At 41.2% G+C, this 22,237-nt stretch overlaps 1 protein-coding gene across 2 annotated transcripts in view; it reads right to left on the bottom strand.

Moving 5' to 3' along the window:
• Positions 1-1,235: 1,235 nt before the first annotated feature.
• The window catches only part of ADARB1 (adenosine deaminase RNA specific B1), a 70,816-nt gene continuing 49,814 nt past the window's right edge, over positions 1,236-22,237 (bottom strand). For both annotated transcript variants that reach the window (XM_029959564.1, XM_018071647.2), the window contains 3 exons: positions 8,531-8,712; positions 2,826-3,004; positions 1,236-2,076 (listed from right to left, as the gene is read on the bottom strand). In XM_029959564.1, the coding sequence (XP_029815424.1) occupies positions 1,900-2,076; positions 2,826-3,004; positions 8,531-8,712 (538 nt within the window). In that variant the 3' untranslated portion in view covers positions 1,236-1,899. The remainder of the gene's footprint in view (positions 2,077-2,825; positions 3,005-8,530; positions 8,713-22,237) is intronic.

Genomic DNA, 22,237 nt, shown 5'->3' with positions numbered 1-22,237 from the left:
TGTCCTCCCAGAGCAGTGCTTGCTATTATCCACAGAATCACCCAAATGTATTGTTGGCACCTCAGTGCCTTACTTCCAAGACATTAACCCTGAGGCTTCAACTAATGCACGAGTGATTTTCATGTCTGGTCACTTCTTGAAGTGGAAAATAGGTTCCTACTTGAGCAGTAATGTCTTGGCATTCATGATCATCCCAAAGTGGTTTTACACCAAAGCCTCCAACACCCCAGGTACTTGCTAACCCCAGAGGTGCTGGGGCTGAGGTACCTGGCTCCAGTTACAGCCCCACAACATGCAGGCTTTGGCCATGCGGCTAAACCGATTCCTGCTCCGCTCCACTGCTCCGCAGAGGCACCAGCACAGCTCCAACTGCACCTCCGACCCAATGTGGGCCTATGAGCAACCCTTGCCTTCAAAGCACGGACCAGCCTGCTGGTCTGACGTCCTGCGTGGCACAGGTAAGGGGCAGTGAAGCAGAGAACAGGAACCAAGAGCTGGAGTGTTGGTTTGGTCGGATTTGGTTGGGTCAGGAGAAGCCCCATGCCGTGAAGCATCACCTGGTTTGCACAGGGAGCACAGAGGGTCTCTGAGATGATCCTCAGAGAGCACAGGTGACACCTCCATGGGCACGAGCCACGGGATGTGTTTGGACACGTCCCGTACCACACATCATCACCTCATCTGCCACTGATGTCATGAACTAAAAAGCGGTTTTAAGAACTCCTCCTGAATGGACCTCACAATATTCCGCTTCTATCTTACAGTTTGACATAAAGCAGAAGTGTCTACACCTTTAGGAAAAACACTTTTTAAAGTAACAGTCAAAACAAATGAGTGCACCCAATTAGCTTCATGAAGCCCATCACACATGTAAAGCCAAAAGGCAACAAAACCTCAGAGACACAACAACTTGGGTGAAAGCAGATATAACGCCCAGGAAATAAGTTTTAACAACTCTTTTGTCCATTCCAAGAGTTTCTCATTAATACCCAACAGGGGACTGGTTTTGGCAATTCAGGCTTAGTGCCCTTAAAACGAGCAAATTTTTTTTAAGCTGTCACATTACTGTTACAGTTAAGGTTGTATTCTGATGAGTTCCTGGGATATACAAGTCACCTACTTCTAAACGTTATAGGCTTCTGCACATTACAGACTAAACTTCTTAACTTACAAATAATTATTTTTGCTGTTTCCAGTTTACAATGGTAAAAAAAAAATGAAGACTTCACAATGGGTGTAAATGGGAGGTAAATGTATTTTTAAAAACAGAATAAAAAGCTGCATGTTAAAAACTGGGTCACAGACTAATAAATACATACATCGAAGACATGAAATTTTCAGCAGCTGGTTTTAAAGAGCAAGGAATTGGGAAAAAACTAGCTGTCCAGACTCCATTCTGGCTCTGTTGTCTATGTGCTAAAAATATCTGCAGTTCAAAAACAAGTTAACAGAGCAGTAGAATCAGCTTTGTCACCTATTTTTAAAAAATTAAGCTACTTCCTAAAAGTGTGGTGTAAAACCTAGAGAAACTTTTAATTTCTTCATGCACTTGATGACACTGAATTAAAAAAAGAAATTATTTTAACCCAGAAAAAATGAGTCATTGTATACAGTAAGGACAGCCTTACTGCAGGTTTTCTACAGCAAAAGTATTTCTAGAAATACACCAGAAATTACTTTCCTATAACAAAATATACAATTATGTGTCAGATCATCATTGAGTTTCATTACTCAGGCGAAACAGAAACAGTTACTGTGAAGTTTCAAAAAAACCCCAAAGAAACCCAACTCCAAACAGCAAAAAGATGTTTTGATGGCTGTGGAGATGCCAGAAAGCAATGCTGGACACCAGGAATTTCCAGAACAACTCCCTTTCCAAAGTGATGTGCAGTTTGTGAATTAGACCATGAGTGAAAACTGATCTTGTTCTATGGGTTTCTCCACCCAGGCTCCAAGTCCTGCCTTCAGGAATGCTTTAAACAAACACTCTTTGGCAGTTTGATACTCAGTGGCTCCTTGCTTGGTATCGTGGTACAGGTTGGGCTTGAGGATCTTTGAGCGCAAGCTGGAGGAAAGCTGTGGGGATTACAGACAAGAAAAGAAGAGAGACAAGACCCTATTAAGCCAAACAGTTTGAGAGTGACTGAGTTATTCAAACAACTAATATTAAAACAATGTAAGGATCTACCAAACAAAATGGTTGAGGCCAAAAAGCCACAGATGTGCTTTCTGGTAGCTTTTCTTTCTGAGAGGAAAAAGGAAAACCTCAGTAGTTTCAACTGCAGTAAAAATGGGATTATCCTTCCAAATAAATAAAAATGAGAAGGCAAGTTCAAAGGAGAGAGCATCCTTTGCTTAGTCAGCTATAAACCAAGGGGTATGCAGACAGCATACCAGACAGCACCACATTAAAGAGTAAGTTAACAAACACATATTCTTTTACATTACTGCATGGGGCAGTAGGTAACTGGCCTCAAGTTGCACCAGGGGAGGTTTTGATTATGTATTAGGAAAAAAAATTATGGAAAGGGTTGTAAAGCAGTGGAACAGGCTGCCCAGGGAAGTGGTGGGGTCATCATCCCTGGAAGTGTTAAAAAAAAAAAAAAAAAGCGTGGATGTGGCACTAGAGGAAGTGGTTTAACAGTGAACACAATGGCAGTGCTGTGCTGATGGTTGGACTTGATGACTTTAAAGATCTTTTCTGGCTTTGATGATGCTGTGATTCTAACACCAGGCTCACAAAGTGGCTTCTGAGCCCAGAGAGCACACAGAGGTGTTTCACTAAGCACTGGGCAGTGGGAGCTGTGGCAGCCTGGGGGCCGTACCTTGGCGTGGATGCGCATCCAGCGGCTGTAGAACGCGTGCTTACACAGGCGGGACGCACGGCCCATCTCATCCTTGCCAGTCGTGGCATTAATCACTTCCAGACCAGTGTCTCCTACTGTCCAGTTCACACTGAAGTTTGGGGCTTTCCCTGGCTGACGGGCTTCTGCATTGCTGATACCTGAAAGGAAAGTGATGTTTAAGGACAATAACACATACAAACTATTGACTTTTTTTTTTTTTGGGTTGGGGAGCAATCTGTTTGTAAGACCACTCTTTTACTTTGAGGGCATTCTCCTGCAGATTTCTCACCGACCTGTGGTGGTAGCACCATGGACATCTCATTCTTATCCTGGCTAAAGTGCTCTCTACTGTCCTTCCCAGCAGGGCAAGTGTGCATTGCTGGAGAAACCAGCCTCCTTGTTGGAGGGGATCATGGAAAGGTCTGTGGCAAGTGTTCATGGGGACAGTAACAGGAGTGCCTTGCCATATCCTCCTCACAAGGATCTGGTCTTGCAAGTGAACAAATTCATTATTAACCAGCAAATAGTTATGAAGTAGAACAAAAGTTGTTCTGCTCCAGCTCAAGAAACTGCTGCTCTCAGAGCCCACTCAGTAGCTGAGTGTAGCAAGGAGCCAACACTGTGAGAGTTTGGCAGCTATAACTCTTCAGTCAATTCCCTTTCACTCTGATGTAAGAATTCAGGTGCATGTTGCTTATCTCACTTCAAATTGGATGCGAAAATATGAACCCTGGAAGTGTTCAAGGCTGGGTTGGACGGGGCTTGGAGCAACCTGGGATAGTGGAAGGTGTCCCTGCCCATGGCAGGGGCTTAGAACTAGATAAGCTTTAAGGTCCCTTCCAACACAAACCATTCTGTGATTCTATAAAGGTGAGCCCCATCCTCAGTACCCTTTGCACAAAGCCAGAGCTGGCAGACATTGGAGTTTTCGAGCACAAATCCATTTGTGTTTTAGCTGCTTCCCCACTTTGCATGCCCACTGTTGCACACCGTGCCCAGAGACAGGGAACCACAGGACTCCAGAGAGGACTCGTATCATTTTGCTCAAGTGTTAAATCATGTGACACCTTCCAAATATGGCTCCACCTCTATGGATGGAGAAGCAAAGCCACCAGCAATCAAACCCAAGTGCAAAACGAGGCCGTCTGCCTGCCCAGGGCAGGATTTATTCCCCCACAGCAGCCCAGTGCTGCGAAGATGGACCATACAGAATGGCTGCAGTATTGTGCTTGAAGGTCACAGCAGCTGCTGCCGTACATGTGTGACTCCTCAGGCATCACAGAGGTGGCAAAACTCTCTGTTTAAGATGTCTCAGTCACCTCACCAGCAGAGAGCAAAGCACTAGGGCAATTTGTTCTTTCTAATAAATAAAAATCCCATTTTTTTACTTTAACACAGCTCTCACCGAGAACCTCTTTCAAATCTACTCCAAGGCTATGCCAAGCCCTATACTTAATAAAATCTAGAGGATTTGTGGAAATTGAACATTAGCAACACAGCAGGATGCATTTCTAGCTGATACCTAAAACGATCTAACAAAGTCAGACACCTGGGAGCAGGACTGGCTCAGCTGGCTCAGTCTCACGGCACCTCTGAGCCCAGCACTGAGAGTGTGCAAGACCCACGAGGTCTGAAAGACACAGAGAAATTCAGTTTGCTTTCTATCATCAATTCCTCATTTAATAAACAAACAAACACGTTGAAATATCAATCACTGAAGTATTGTCTATTTACACTTGGTTTACATCAACCTTGTCACTATGACTGATAACTAGTAATTAAGTTAATAATGATAGCAAATAACCCTACCATCCCTCATTTTTTTAAAATATAAGCTGAAAAATTTGAGAATTGTAACAAAAGTTGGTTTTACCAAAACTACTGAGGCAAGAGGGCTAAGAAATTGCTGCCACATGACAATTTTTGGTCTTGTTTTTTCTGTAATCTAATAATACCTATACTATTAGCTTTCCTTTCATTCCATACACTATTAAATAAGTATAAGGGTCAGATAGAAGTCACTGAGTACTACACAACACTTGTGACATCACACCCAGTCTCACAAATAAAGATGAGGAAGCTGAATATGCACTACACTTCCATTGCAATTATACAATTCCATTCTTTGGGTTATTTTGATCAATTAGTTAAATCTAAAAAAGAAAAACTGACCCAGATTTAGAATTTCAAATAGATTTAAATAACAACAACCCATTTAGCTACTTAATTGTATGCAGTAACCCTGTAGAGATGGCAAAGGAGTCTCATGGTGGATCGTGGGTAGCACAGACAGGGAATAAAGGTCATCTCAAAATCAAAGCATCTGATAAAATGTTAGGTGGATCATATCTTCCCCCTCAAAATCCAGACACGAATATAGCACAATAAGCTGAAACTAGAAATGGGAAAGAAAACTAGGATAGAAAGTCAGATATTTTACTCTCCACTGAAAACTGATATAACTAAGCTATTTAGAGAACATTGCTCAGAAGTTATTGTTGAGTATTATTATAAAGGGATATAATAAGCAAAAGCAAAGGTCACAGCTCTTTGTGCCAGTGATTATATAAATCATAAATCTTGACAGTTTTTTGAGGACAGACCTTAAAAGAGCTTCATTAAAAAGGAGATAGAGAGCTGAAAAATACCAACGTGAACAGGAGGGTAAGGTACCATGGGAATGGCCAAAAAATCCCCAAAGGTCCTCTGCTGAAGGATTTATTTTTGTCTATTAAAACCAGAATTCACTAACACCTGGATGAAGATGGTCTCCTTGTGAAGAAGCAACACAGCTGGAGAGCTTCCAGCTCTGTGCATATCTGGAAAGTGTGCAGGGGTAAAAGCCCAGGTGATTAAGATTGGTGATGATACTTAATTATTTTAAAGAGTCAGTAAGAGAAGGAATTGCAAAGAGTAGCAGAAAAAAGCTCACACATTGGGTGTCTGGGCAATAAAAAGGCAGGTGAAATTGCTCACAGATAAATATTAGGCAAAACACATGAGATAAAACCCCAAAGCAGTGTTGCACGAGGAGTGCTGGACTTGGAGCAGGATTGGAGCATTCAGGAATGAGGTTTTAGTTTCTAATATTCAGTTCTACCAAAAGGTCAGCTCAAGGACCAAAAATAATCAAAGTGAATGTTAGGAATCATTAGTGAAGGATCAAGGATCTCAACAGAGTATATGCCACCACATAAATCAGTATTGCTGCTTTACCTGGAGTATCAGGTGCTGCCCTGGTGTCACTGGCACAAAAATGGAAGTGCAAAATGAAAGGTATGATCCTTATATGAAAGGGTCTCTGTGCAAGGAACAACAAAGTAGACTAAGACACTTCAGCTTGCAGAAAATAGGCCTTATGTAGGAAGGAATATCTCAGAGGTACAGAAAACTGAGTGTCATGACCACTTCCTATAGCCCAGATCACACTGAGGAACATCTAATTAAATTAGCAGAAAGTTCCTTTGCACAGATCTTTGCACGTTCCACAGCCCCTCCTTACTCAAGGAGGCTGCAGATGGTAAAAAGTTAAAACCAGTTAAAAAAACCGAACCGGAAGCTGACAAAGAAAGATCTGTTAAGGATTTCTAAACACAAAGATTCTCAATACCTGACTCGAGATGTCCCTGATCTGCAGATTGCCACTGTGATTCCCCAAAATATCTGCAGAGGGTTAATATTTCCTTTTGCTTTTCACTGCCTAACTACCTGTGGAAAAGAATACTGGGCTGGATGGGTTGTACCTTAAAATCTTGGTCTTACAGTGGTGACAAGATAATCAGCAAGTAAAAAAAAATCTCTTTGAAAGAAAGAAAGAAAGATGATGAAAAGACAATTTTTAGCAGCACATAACAATATCCCAAAGTTAAAATAACTTTGACTTAATGCAATTGCCCCAGCAGACATAAAACTTGTTTTATGAGAAGAAAACCAGCTTTTACAGTGCTTTCTCAGCTAAGCAGGTGGAACAGTGGGGAAAGACAGATATTTCTGTTTTGGTTCATCCCTCTGGTAGAAATAAGACACAGCTCTGTGTGTGTGGTACAAGAAGGAACACAGAATTAGGGACAGGTATTTCTGCAGTGCTTATTCCAGGTAAGAATACACTAAAAAATATATGAATCCAAGGGCAGATGGGCAGCTACACAAGTGCCCCAGCTGAACCTAACAGCATAGGTCAGAAGATTAGTCTTCAAGACTGAGCTAGTAAAATAAAATACATCAACATAGTGCTCCCCCCCAACCTCCTAAAGAAGCTTTCTGTACGTTTTTGAGATGTGTGTTTTTGTGAAAACTCAAAAGCTGAGAACTTTTCTGAACTCTCTCTGCTGCTCAGCAAGTCCTGGCTGAACTGTTTAAACAGATGGTGCTATTTCATAGAAAATAGATGATATCACCATTGCAGAAAGACGATTTTAAAGAAGACAAGGTGCTGTTATACGCTGTGAAAAGGAAAACAAAAACTCCTCCCACTCTGCCCCAAACCTGCCATCTTGAAGGATTGATAAAAATTCCTCTAAATCAGGCAGAAACTGTCCATACATCATCTACTGTGGCCATACAACCATTAGAGATATTTGGTAGTGAGTGTTGTAACTGTTACTTAATTGCTAATATAAGGATAAATACGTTACTTAACATTTTTATACATTCTAGATCAGGGAATCCTTATTAATTACCTTTCTTATCTAAAGAAATACTCGTCGTTCAAAATGCTCTTTTCCCCATTCCCTCCCTACATCTATTTTAAAAATCCATGTAAAACTTTAAACATTTTAAAATAATGAGCTTTTCTGTTTTTCCTCAGAAAATAATGACATATCAAAAGCTAAGCTCTACAGAACAAAGCAGTTGTGCTGGTTTCAGCTGGGGTAGAGTGATGATGTTTGTCTTCCCAAGTCACCGTGGGGTGGGATGGGACTCTGCTCTCCTGGAGGTGGCTGAACACCTGCCTGCCCATGGGAAGCAGAGAGTGACTTCCTTATTTTAGTTTACTCGTGTACACGGCTTTTGCTTTGCCTGTTAAACTGTCTTTATCTCAACCCCTGAGTTTTGTGGTTTTTACCCTTCCAATCCTCTCCCTGGTCCTGCTGGTGAGGGAGTGAGTGAGTGGCTGTCAGGGGCTTGGCTGTTGGCTGGGTTAAGCCACAACAGCAATGCACACAATCAGAGGGAGGATGAGATTTCAGTTTTAAAGCTTTCACAGCATTACTGTAACAAGTCATTTTAGAATTTAAGACAGGTGAGATGTTATCCCCATCCATTCTGAGTTGATTATTGATCCAGAAATTGTGTCTATCTTGGCATACTGAGTAATGATGGAACCACTCAACAAATATCTGCCACGCAAGAGAAGTGACAGTGAGTGCTAACATGCTATTCCATGGATGGGAAGAGGCTTCACTAAGCCTTCAACTCGTCTCACATCTTGGCAGGGCACGCTGCGGACAGGAATGATGTGAAGCCTCATCGAAACATTCATCCCCCAGCTCTTTCCAACTTTTAAGGGTCCTTGCTATGGTATTTCTGACTGTCTGTATTATGTTTAGACCACAGCTTCTCTGTTGCAACCAGCAAGCAGTTTACTCACAGCACACAGTTTGCAAGGTTTTGAGAACTGCAAAATCACATCGCTACTGGAACAGACTTGGTTACCGGCACGGCCTTCTCCATTAGATACTTGCCACTAAGTAAAGGTCTGTTGAGTGTATAAAGAGGTGGTAGATCTTCTATCTCTGCTATCCTCTGGTAAACGGCTCTGGATAGATGATCCCCATGATATAAACTCCCCAAGATGATGCTAGAGAAGTAAATTGGCTCCACAAAGAGGCTAAGTAAGGCTCCTTGAATACCCAATACGTTCCACCTAAGAGGGAGGGAAAAACAAAACAAAACAAAACAAAAAAACACTTTCTTTTTAATGGAACAAGTAACATCTGCCAGACATAATAGCAGTTAATCACAATGGACTAGATTTTTAACCCTTTCTCCTGACGGGCACATGACCGTGGTAGCATAAGCTGTGACACCTGCCAGAATTTCAGAGATCAGCTTAGGGGATGCTCAGCGTAATCCTGAGTAAAATGACCTACAGCAACAGGCCAGGAGCAGACTCCACAACTTTAGTTCCCCACTAACATGTCTGGTGATGCATTTTCTAGCACTCTAGTGCCAGAGATGGACAGGACCATTCAGTGGGAGAAAGCCAAACTGTGAGATTCTCAGAAACAGCAGCTATTGCCCCCAAAAGACACCTGGCAGGGGGTAAAGCATCCTTCCCAGAGCAAAAAGATTGTGTTTGCAAGACCTCCACACCTCATCACCATAAGGGAAAACCTGTCCTTGACACCCTAGCCCAACTGTTTCCACATCCTGCTGCCAGAAAGGACACATGCACTGGCTTGCAATATCTATAGTCAGGGAGAAGATTGAATCTGAAAACTGAAAATATGCAAAGAAAGCATGTACTCTTTGCTCCCTTTAGCTGTTTCACATATTCCAACCAAAAATCCCTTGTCTGGACCACTGTGATCTACACTGGATCAGGTCTGGTGGCAGGGATATAGCATGCCTAGGAGCAAAATCCTGATTATTATTTTTTTTTTTGACAGCTGCGTTCATTTGAAAAAGCTTTGGCTCTCAATCTGTCTGTAACAGTTATATAGAGTACTTCTGAAAACCTCAATATCTTCCGCAGAGTATTTTCTCTGTATTTGTCTGAGGAATACTTGCAAAAAGCTTGGCACTATGAAAATAGCATATTTCAGTCAGAATCATAGAACCACAGAATGATTTGGGCTGGAAGGGACCTTAAAGACCATCCCATTCCAACCCCCTGCCATGGTCAGGGACACCTTCCACTAGACCAGGTTTCTCAGAGCCCCCATCCAGCCTGGTCTTGGAGTCAAACTGCAGCATCCAGACACAAGCTGCAGGGAAGTTTCCTTTGGTGCTTGGATAAAACAAAGGAGCACAGTGGAAGCTCTTGGGTTCCCACAGAATGGTTGTCCTTATTAAAAATCCCACCGTGTACCAGGCTGCAAGGTTACCCTAGGGAAACAGGTAACTTGGATGTTGCTAACAGTGATTCTTGCAGTTTGTGCTGGGATGGCTACACATCAGCATCATTTCAGGCTAGAAACTGCACATCACAACTGCTTCACTACTGCAAAAATTGAATTACACATGCTGGCTTCAGGATGTGCGAAAAAAAAAAGGGTAAAACAAAGACTGCAATTCAAGGAACCAATTTCTTTGCATATTTTTACTGAGGATAAAAATGGAGGCAATGTGCATTAACTTACTCACCTGTCATTAAAAAAGCTGGCACTAATGAATGAATAAAAATTCTGTGCTAATAAAAAATGAGGTCTATTTTACATGGAATAAAGGCACACTTTGTATAACATTGATAACATTGCATAAAATGCAATCAGCAACCAAATGTCAGAGTAAAGATATCAAGTGAAAATTATTGCTTTCCAGGACCAATATGTCTTTTTAAGGACCATATCATGACTAGAAGTCTGTAGATTTGAGGTATTTCAAGTGCCAAATGAATCACAATAATATTTTCTTGTTGTTTGCAGTATTACCTACATGGAGAGCATGGACTGCTACAGACACAGGTAATATTATGGAAGAAACATCTGGAAGGAATTCAAGACTGAGCATTGCAACTGGGGTCTTACAAATGTATCTGAGACTTGCAGACAAGGCACGTCACATTTTACATGACCGGTGTTTGAGTGACAGATGAATATCTCAAAAAAGGCCAAAGCACTCCTCTGGCAAGCCCTCATCCCCTAAATAAAACCTTTGCCAGACTCTCTTCCTTACTTCTGATTTCAGTATTTCCACAGCTTGTGTTTTGCCGCTGCCTCCCACACTTAGTGACATCCTCTGGCACAGAAAACGAAAGTTGACCACTTGTCTTACAAACTTCTTCTGATGAAAAGGAGTGTGGACACCTGAACAAGCTTCTGCAAGGTGAACTGTATGGACTGGTACTACTGCCCACAGGCCTTATGTTTTCCTGGGGTGTGCTGAAGCACCTTCAGCACTGCAGCACTTGCTCATGAATGCTGGGTTCACGGCAACTTGCTTGATGCAAAGACAGGCTTTGAAGAAACCATTCTTACAGCCAAGGCCTCAAGCTCTTAATATTGATTGGGCAGGGTTGGATGGTGGTTAGGTTTATAAAACTAGCTTTAAATTTCCATAGTTAAAATTTCCAAAGTACATATACTTGTCTACAGAAATGTATTCTTCTATCAGAAGCTGGTTGTAGCGCAGAGATAAAACCTGACACCCAAATGAATCACAGAATCACTGAGGTTGGAAAAGCCCCCTAAGATCACTGGGTCCCACTGCCAACCCAGCACGACTATGTTCACCACAGAACCATGTCCCCTGGTGCCACATCACACACCCTTTGGACACTTGCAGGGATGTTGACTCTACCACTTCCCTGGGTGACATTGAAGCCCTACCATGTCTGACAAAGCAACAAAATTTCTAAAGCTCACCTAGCAAAGTACTTTAGCATGAAAAGGGAAACAAAAGCTGCAAATCAAAGCACGGTTCTCCTTCATCCTTGGGGCAACCAACACACTGCAGTGGCCCCTACCTGCACCTGGACTGGGAGGTTCAGCATTCCCACCCCTGCACATATGAGCTACTGCTGCCAAACAGTTAAAAAAGAGAAGGAGGATGACAGTTAAAGGATGTTGCAACCTGCTGCTGGTGTAAAGTACTTTTACACCCCATCATTTTCCCAGCACTAAGCTTGGCCGCAGAAGAGTTTGCCTATCACTGCCTTGATCCTCCCCAGTCTGTTATTTTATTTTTATTGTTAAAAAACAACAAACCCGTGACCCTGGATTTTGAAGAGGCAGTTTCTTCAGTCTGGTTGACAGTACAGCTCCACAAACAACTGCAGGACCACTGCCGAGGCAGGGAGATGCCACGCACAGGAGGAATGTTAAAGAGATTTCCAACCAAGTTATACCAGCACTTTTTTAAAAAGTCTTTTCCTTAAATAAACCCCCCTAATTTTCATTGAACATTTTCATTTAGCATGAAAAATTTAGCCATCTGAAAAGTTACAGGTGCAAACTAAGATCTGCTTCAGTTCAGAAACGCTGCTAAGACATCTCCATGGGAGCACGGTTTGGGGTGCCCTGCACCTCCCCTTTGCTCTACAGTTGCCAGTTGCCCATGCATGCTTAGCTATAAGGGAGACCAAAAAAACCCCAGATTTTCCCATTACCAAGGTTTTGCCATGCCCTCTGCCTCATCCTCAAAGTAATCTTAGGCTCTAGGGATGTCCAGGGAAATGCTCTTTGAAACAACTACATCCCACCACCTTTGCAGGTTCAACCCCAACCTTGGCTTTTGCAGATTTATGCACGTGAGTCGTGTTCAACTTCTGAGAATTTACACAGAGGATACTCTCTATGTAGTGTGCTCACCTGAGGTCTTATAGATGAGTACCTCACTGGGAAATCTGAATTTTACAAATTTATCACACTCACTGGTTTTCTTATTCTATATTCACTACTAAAGATCCTGCTGATAACAATCTGGAGGATGGATGCACTTCCTCAATCTTTCTGCTGTTCTCAATCATGCTACACTGAAAAAAAGAGAGTAGAGAAACCAGAGACCAACACCAAATCAAGAGCAGTCCTCCCTTTCTTGCTATGTTGTCACATTTTTGCTCTGGACCAACATGTGGCTCAGAGGTATCTACAGTGGATTCCTAAAAGGTCTATTGATTTCTTCATGACATGCAGGTGATTTCACAACTCTTGATACCTGAAAAGGTAAGTAAAATTTAACCCTGCAGCAACACTTTCACGGTGTGCTGGTTCACCTCTTGCCAAAAGTAAAACAGGCTGAAAATACATGCTTCTGGTAAAAACTCTCCTCTGAACTTTCTAAACTCAAAAGGCACAGAAATTCTGTTATTCACATTATTTTAGAGAAAATGCAAAAATGGGGGGGGCTAACAGCAGTAAGTCACAAATCTTGATGTTAATATCAAATGTCTTGGTATCACTCTCACTAATTTTTACGCAGACAGCAGCATGGAGGAGGTGAGTCACTAGGTGACCCGCAGTGGTGTCCACATGGAACTGGTGTCCAAATTTATTTCAGGAAAACAAGAGCCTCCTGCAACTAACCAAACAAAACCTGACAAGTGTTTACAGTTCAAAGAGCTGCTCTTTATAAACAACTACTACAAAGAAATGAAAATTATTCAGTAGGTACTTTGTTTATCACAAGCTGTTACTTGCAACTGATGGCAAGGAGAGAAGGTATCACTGTGTGAGGTGCTGGACTACCCCAGAAAGCACTTTGCCTCCTGACATGCATGAGGCATCACTTTAAACACTATTTCTCTTTTTTTCCTTAAGAGATTAATTGAATCTCCATGACCATTCCATGCTCTTCATAAGCCACTCTGTAAACAGGCAGCAAGATCTTTACAACTGGGTCACAGCCCACACTATAAATCAGTAAGTGCAAGAAGTCCATGGTCTTGGACAGTAGCCCTTCTCACAAACATATTGTTAAATTTGCAACAATGCTTCCCCTTGTAGCTGTACCTAGGCAGGCAACCACACAACTCTGACTCGTCCCAGTTTTTCTGGCACTGCCTGGATTTGCTCCACATCTGTGAGCCTGGTTTGAGAGGTTACACGATGCTACATCTTGGGTAGGTAGTTGTTTCTTACCACTTTCCCTCAGGTATTTTATTTAAGTGCCACACTGCCACCACAGATCAAAGTGGCCAATTCACATTGCCAGTGTCACTTTAAAGTAGAAGAGCACCAATGACTTCCCTTTCAACAGTTCAACCTAAAAAGTTCATCTCAATTCCTAGAGCCTTCCTACCAGAGAAACTGGGTGAAAAAAACTCCACTCTTCTCAGCAGGATGTTAGACATGACTGGGATGTTTCATGAGAAGTCACTATTTGAAACCAAAAATGTGGGCAGAAAAACACATCAAAAGGAGAATGACAAAACCCAACATCAGTACCATGGAACAAGGTCAGGATACATTTAAAACAAATGCATGTACATTAAAGTTACTCTGGTCACAGAAACCACCCTAACACCGCACTGGAGAGCCACCAAGCACTAACACACCAGGATAATCCTGTTCTAATGCTTCCAACCCAAATGGGATTACACTCGTGGCCCTTCCATGTTTCTTACAACTTTTCCTGGATGTTCCTACTGGATCCAGGAGTGTGCTGGGCAGCAGACTGCAGTAAAGCACTCAGAGGCAGCAACTTGGATTATACAGATAATCTACACAGATGAGGCAGTTCAGATACAAGGGGTTTGATACAAGTGCAATCCTGCACCCCAAATTTATCCACATCTTTTCCAGGCTGTGACTGAGAATCTTTGGGAAAGCTCAGTGGAAATCAGCAGGTCTGAGGTATACTGGAGGACTCATTGCTGGACACTACAGAGCAAGGCATTCTTTCAAATGTAAATGGACAAAACACGTCAGGGAAATGTCAAAAAAAAAAAAAGAAAAAAAAAAAGAAAAAAAGAATATGAAAATTTGGGCCTCCTTACCCGTCATACAGTCTTTGTTCTGTGTCAAGGGGTTCTATTTGCTTCCTTCACTGGCACAAACAAAATTATTCCCATTAGCCCCAAGGAGAGGTGACAGCTAGCTACGGAAGCGAGAGATGGATTCTGTTCTGTATCACACAAAATCAACAAAAGAGTCAAATGTGTTCTAGCTCAACAACTGGCTGCATTTTCATTTTTTTATATATATTTGCAACGACAATGTGATAAAAGAATGTGGCGTGAATCCCATGTCAGATGGTTGGGAGAAGTCCCAGGCATGAAACTGGGGAGTTTATTTGGTGAATTTTATTGAAAATATTATAAAAGAAGCTGAAATGTCAATTTTGTAGAATTACCTTTTCACATCTGCCTGTCATAGCTTCTGAAAGGCCCTATCCATTTACGTTAGGGAGATTTAAACTAAAAGAAAATGTTTTCCTTCAGCAGAGATGCTGATTACTTGAGACAAGACTAAAGGAACAAAGCCATTACATAACTTTCCTCCTCTATTTTTGATTTGGCATAGGCAGTTCACAAGAATATTTCCAACTTAATACCCTTAATAAATTTTGAATCAGGCTCTGACTTGAGAAAAAAGCAGAGCTATTTTAATTACAGTATATATAATACATATAAAATTGAAAAATAACTAAAATGTCATTAGCTGAAAAATCTGGCATTTTTCATCCACTTTGCAAGAGCACAGAGGCTGCAAACACACAGACTCATTTAAAAAAATTATGCTGCAACTCTCCCATACTTGTTAAAGAATACTACTGCTAAATTTTCTTTTGTCCATTTATGAATTTGAAAACAACAACAACAAATCTCTTAATCTTTGTCAAAAAGGACAACAAAGAAGGAATTGGATGAAATATAAATTAAAGTACTGGTTCTGGAAACAAAATATTTAATCACAATACATAAAACTATTTAAACTAAAATAATTTTAAAGTTAAAAACTAAAAGTGCGTCAATATTTTTTTTAAAGGGACACTTTTCACTGTACAAAATAATAAAACTATAATCTATGCATGAAAATGTAGGTATCTGATATCACAGAATGGTTTGGGCTGGAAGGGACCTTCAAGACCATCTCATTCCAACCCCCTGCCATGGGCAGAGACACCTTCCACTAGACCAAGTTGCTCCAAGTCTCATCCAGCCTGACTCTCAACATTTTCAATGATGGGGCAAGGGTGTATATCATAGGAGGAAGCTATCCAAATAATGCAATAAATTTATTGTACTGTTTTGATAATGCTATACTACTTCAGGAAAAAAAAATCTAAAACATTTCTCTGCTATTCCCCAGTGATATAAATAAAAACCAAAGCTGTCATGACTTTATGTGGCTGAAATAATACAGAATGATTTCACCTTGCCTATGAAGCCAGCAGAGGGTCTAACACCAATTGCAGGTGAGGAATCAGGAGATTCATCATAGGAATTACAGCCACTCTCATGCTATGTCTAATGAGATAAGCCCATCAATACCCTGCACATTCATTGTAAGNGGTCCTGTCACTTGTCACCTGGGAGAAGAGATCAACCTTCCCCTGGCCCCACTCTCCTGTCAGGGAGTTGCAGAGAGTGAGAAGGTCCCCCCTGAGCCTCCTTTTCTCCAGGATGAGCCCCTCCCCAGCTCCCTCAGATGCTCCTCACAGGACTTGGTGCCTGTGTTCTGCAGATTGTAGCAGAGTGAGAAAAGGAAGGACTGCACAGAGACTTTCTCAATGTTCCTTTTTCATATCATACTTCTTTATATCAAACAGTAATATCTCACTTCCATTAGCACATACACTGGAACAACCTTCATGGGTGTAAACTGAGAAGAAACTACACCAACACCACACATCGGTTTTCAAAAGGCCACAGGCATTGCCTCCTGGAATGGTAAAACTGCCTCGTCCTCCAGTGTAGAAGCATGGATTGTGAGAATGCTGCCAATCTAGTGTTAACCTCTACTGAAAGCACAAGTTTTCTTGAAATTAAGGGGCCAAATTCTGTATTTCACCACAAGTCAGGAGGTGCAGAGTGGAAAAAAGCAAAATGCACTGCCGAAAATTTTAAGTCAGTGTTGTCTTCCTAACGAAGCAATTAAGCAACAGCATTTTTTTTCTTCTCATTAAAAATAGCATCAGAAAAGAGTTAAGTAACTGAAGCAACTTAAATCTAGCTTACAAATCCAAACCTGGGTGTTAAAGAAGAAGCATGAGCAGAACACAGGAATGCTGCATCACATCAACAGAGATACTGAAATGCCTAAAGTAAGGCATGTAAAGAAGAGATTTGCCAATGGGAAAGAACACCTCAGCAAGTAGGGGAACACCCTCCAGCATAAACCTTTTCATTGGGAACACCTGACATGCTTGTCTTAGCTAAGCATAAAATGTGTCTTGTGACAGTGTTTAACATATTCTGAGCATTCTGACTACAAGAATTTTCTTTCACAACCTTAAAAAAACTTAAAGTAAAACTGGCACTTAAAACACAAGCTTCTCAAGGCTGAGTGAAAGAGATTTGCCCATGATCATTAGTATGGGTGAGTAACATCAATCTCTACTTAATAATTGGTTTTGCTCACTTTAATATAATTGCTTCAACAAATAGTGCACTATAAAAGTAGTTATAGCTACCTGTACTGTGGAGTAAACAATTCTAATTAAGGTCTTTTAGTCTAATCATTACCATAATCAATTTAAATAAATCATTTATTCATATCATGACATTTGGTTTGCCATCCTTAATCCGGTGGGACAAAGTCATACAGAGGTTCAATCACACCTGCACAATCCTTCAGACATAAACTGTTAACCAAGCCTGGGCCTAAGACTGGATCCAGCTGCCCCCAGACTCCTTTCTGAGAAGTAGTTTAGGAAGCAAGGGGGTCCTTTCTGTACCTCATGACTCAGCAGGATGGTCTCTCTGCTAAGCCTTGTGCGAAGTTTCCATTCTGCCCATGACACCACGTGTTTGGCAGCCTGCAATAACTCTTTCAGCTTCAAGTCTACAGCTCTGCAAGGGATGCACAGCAACCTGACGTGAAGCCAGAAAGTTCAAGCAAAGGCATATTTATTTACTCATCCTGAACTGGCCTTTTCTGAGATACAAGATCCTTCAGGGATCTCTACCAGTGGCTCACTGAGGTGACATTGAAGCCCTACCATGTCTGACAAAGCAACAAAATTTCTAAAGCTCACCTAGCAAAGTACTTTAGCATGAAAAGGGAAACAAAAGCTGCAAATCAAAGCCACGGTTCTCCTTTATCCTTGGGCCAGCCAACACACTGCAGTGGCCCCTACCTGCACCTGGACTGGGAGGTTCAGCATTCCCACCCATGCACATATGAGCTACTGCTGCCAAACAGTTAAAAAAGAGAAGGAGGATGACAGTTAAAGGATGTTGCAACCTGCTGCTGGTGTAAAGTACTTTTACACCCCATCATTTTCCCAGCACTAAGCTTGGCCGCAGAAGAGTTTGCCTATCACCGCCTTGATCCTCCCCAGTCTGTTATTTTATTTTTATTGTTAAAAAACAACAAACCCGTGACCCTGGATTTTGAAGAGGCAGTTTTTTCAGTCTGGTTGACAGTACAGCTCCACAAACAACTGCAGGACCACTGCCGAGGCAGGGAGATGCCACGCACAGGAGGAATGTTAAAGAGATTTCCAACCAAGTTATACCAGCACTTTTTTAAAAAGTCTTTTCCTTAAATAAACCCCCCTAATTTTCATTGAACATTTTCATTTAGCATGAAAAATTTAGCCATCTGAAAAGTTACAGGTGCAAACTAAGATCTGCTTCAGTTCAGAAACGCTGCTAAGACATCTCCATGGGAGCACGGTTTGGGGTGCCCTGCACCTCCCCTTTGCTCTACAGTTGCCAGTTGCCCATGCATGCTTAGCTATAAGGGAGACCAAAAACCCCAGATTTTCCCATTACCAAGGTTTTGCCATGCCCTCTGCCTCATCCTCAAAATAATCTTAGGCTCTAGGGATGTCCAGGGAAATGCTCTTTGAAACAACTACATCCCACCACCTTTACAGGTTCAACCCCAGCCTTGGCTTTTGCAGATTTATGCACATGAGTCGTGTTCAACTTCTGAGAATTTACACAGAGGATACTCTCTATGTAGTGTGCTCACCTGAGGTCTTATAGATGACCACCTCACTGGGAAATCTGAATTTTACAAATTTATCACACTCACTGGTTTTCTTATTCTATATTCACTACTAAAGATCCTGCTGATAACAATCTGGAGGATGGATGCACTTCCTCAATCTTTCTGCTGTTCTCAATCATGCTACACTGAAAAAAAGAGAGTAGAGAAACCAGAGACCAACACCAAATCAAGAGCAGTCCTCCCTTTCTTGCTATGTTGTCACATTTTTGCTCTGGACCAACATGTGGCTCAGAGGTATCTACAGTGGATTCCTAAAAGGTCTATTGATTTCTTCATGACATGCAGGTGATTTCACAACTCTTGATACCTGAAAAGGTAAGTAAAATTTAACCCTGCAGCAACACTTTCACGGTGTGCTGGTTCACCTCTTGCCAAAAGTAAAACAGGCTGAAAATATATGCTTCTGGTAAAAACTCTCCTCTGAACTTTCTAAACTCAAAAGGCACAGAAATTCTGTTATTCACATTATTTTAGAGAAAATGCAAAAATGGGGGGGGCTAACAGCAGTAAGTCACAAATCTTGATGTTAATATCAAATGTCTTGGTATCACTCTCACTAATTTTTATGCAGACAGCAGCATGGAGGAGGTGAGTCACTAGGTGACCCGCAGTGGTGTCCACATGGAACTGGTGTCCAAATTTATTTCAGGAAAACAAGAGCCTCCTGCAACTAACCATACAAAACCTGACAAGTGTTTACAGTTCAAAGAGCTGCTCTTTATAAACAACTACTACAAAGAAATGAAAATTATTCGGTAGGCACTTTGTTTATCACAAGCTGTTACTTGCAACTGATGGCAAGGGAGAGAAGGTATCACTGTGTGAGGTGCTGGACTACCCCAGAAAGCACTTTGCCTCCTGACATGCATGAGGCATCACTTTAAACACTATTTCTCTTTTTTTCCTTAAGAGATTAATTGAATCTCCGTGACCATTCCGTGCTCTTCATAAGCCACTCTGTAAACAGGCAGCAAGATCTTTACAACTGGGTCACAGCCCACACTATAAATCAGTAAGTGCAAGAAGTCCATGGTCTTGGACAGTAGCCCTTCTCACAAACATATTGTTAAATTTGCAACAATGCTTCCCCTTGTAGCTGTACCTAGGCAGGTAACCACACAACTCTGACTCGTCCCAGTTTTTCTGGCACTGCCTGGATTTGCTCCACATCTGTGAGCCTGGTTTGAGAGGTTACACGATGCTACATCTTGGGTAGGTAGTTGTTTCTTACCACTTTCCCTCAGGTATTTTATTTAAGTGCCACACTGCCACCACAGATCAAAGTGGCCAATTCACATTGCCAGTGTCACTTTAAAGTAGAAGAGCACCAATGACTTCCCTTTCAACAGTTCAACCTAAAAAGTTCATCTCAATTCCTAGAGCCTTCCTACCAGAGAAACTGGGTGAAAAAAACTCCACTCTTCTCAGCAGGGTGTTAGACATGACTGGGATGTTTCATGAGAAGTCACTATTTGAAACCAAAAATGTGGGCAGAAAAACACATCAAAAGGAGAATGACAAAACCCAACATCAGTACCATGGAACAAGGTCAGGATACATTTAAAACAAATGCATGTACATTAAAGTTACTCTGGTCACAGAAACCACTCTAACACCGCACTGGAGAGCCACCAAGCACTAACACACCAGGATAATCCTGTTCTAATGCTTCCAACCCAAATGGGATTACACTCGTGGCCCTTCCATGTTTCTTACAACTTTTCCTGGATGTTCCTACTGGATCCAGGAGCGTGCTGGGCAGCAGACTGCAGTAAAGCACTCAGAGGCAGCAACTTGGATTATACAGATAATCTACACAGATGAGGCAGTTCAGATACAAGGGGTTTGATACAAGTGCAATCCTGCACCCCAAATTTATCCACATCTTTTCCAGGCTGTGACTGAGAATCTTTGGGAAAGCTCAGTGGAAATCAGCAGGTCTGAGGTATACTGGAGGACTCATTGCTGGACACTAGAGAGCAAGGCATTCTTTCAAATGTAAATGGACAAAACACGTCAGGGAAATGTCAAAAAAAAAAAAAAGAAAAAAAAAGAAAAAAAGAATATGAAAATTTGGGCCTCCTTACCCGTCATACAGTCTTTGTTCTGTGTCAAGGGGTTCTATTTGCTTCCTTCACTGGCACAAACAAAATTATTCCCATTAGCCCCAAGGAGAGGTGACAGCTAGCTACGGAAGCGAGAGATGGATTCTGTTCTGTATCACACAAAATCAACAAAAGAGTCAAATGTGTTCTAGCTCAACAACTGGCTGCATTTTCATTTTTTTATATATATTTGCAATGACAATGTGATAAAAGAATGTGGCGTGAATCCCATGTCAGATGGTTGGGAGAAGTCCCAGGCATGAAACTGGGGAGTTTATTTGGTGAATTTTATTGAAAATATTATAAAAGAAGCTGAAATGTCAATTTTGTAGAATTACCTTTTCACATCTGCCTGTCATAGCTTCTGAAAGGCCCTATCCATTTACGTTAGGGAGATTTAAACTAAAAGAAAATGTTTTCCTTCAGCAGAGATGCTGATTACTTGAGACAAGACTAAAGGAACAAAGCCATTACATAACTTTCCTCCTCTATTTTTGATTTGGCATAGGCAGTTCACAAGAATATTTCCAACTTAATACCCTTAATAAATTTTGAATCAGGCTCTGACTTGAGAAAAAAGCAGAGCTATTTTAATTACAGTATATATAATACATATAAAATTGAAAAATAACTAAAATGTCATTAGCTGAAAAATCTGGCATTTTTCATCCACTTTGCAAGAGCACAGAGGCTGCAAACACACAGACTCATTTAAAAAAATTATGTTGCAACTCTCCCATACTTGTTAAAGAATACTACTACTAAATTTTCTTTTGTCCATTTATGAATTTGAAAACAACAACAACAAATCTCTTAATCTTTGTCAAAAAGGACAACAAAGAAGGAATTGGATGAAATATAAATTAAAGTACTGGTTCTGGAAACAAAATATTTAATCACAATACATAAAACTATTTAAACTAAAATAATTTTAAAGTTAAAAACTAAAAGTGTGTCAATATTTTTTTTTAAAGGGACACTTTTCACTGTACAAAATAATAAAACTATAATCTATGCATGAAAATGTAGGTATCTGATATCACAGAATGGTTTGGGCTGGAAGGGACCTTCAAGACCATCTCATTCCAACCCCCTGCCATGGGCAGAGACACCTTCCACTAGACCAAGTTGCTCCAAGTCTCATCCAGCCTGACTCTCAACATTTTCAATGATGGGGCAAGGGTGTATATCATAGGAGGAAGCTATCCAAATAATGCAATAAATTTATTGTACTGTTTTGATAATGCTATACTACTTCAGGAAAAAAAAAAATCTAAAACACTTCTCTGCTATTCCCCAGTGATATAAATAAAAAACAAAGCTGTCATGACTTTATGTGGCTGAAATAATACAGAATGATTTCACCTTGCCTATGAAGCCAGCAGAGGGTCTAACACCAATTGCAGGTGAGGAATCAGGAGATTCATCATAGGAATTACAGCCACTCTCATGCTATGTCTAATGAGATAAGCCCATCAATACCCTGCACATTCATTGTAAG

Source organism: Manacus vitellinus, unplaced genomic scaffold (assembly GCF_001715985.3).
Source record: "Manacus vitellinus isolate BGI_N305 unplaced genomic scaffold, ASM171598v3 scaffold_20_pilon, whole genome shotgun sequence".
Classification (NCBI taxonomy): domain Eukaryota; kingdom Metazoa; phylum Chordata; class Aves; order Passeriformes; family Pipridae; genus Manacus; species Manacus vitellinus.
Note: the sequence above shows the minus strand (reverse complement) of the source record. Positions and strands in the feature narration are given on the sequence as shown.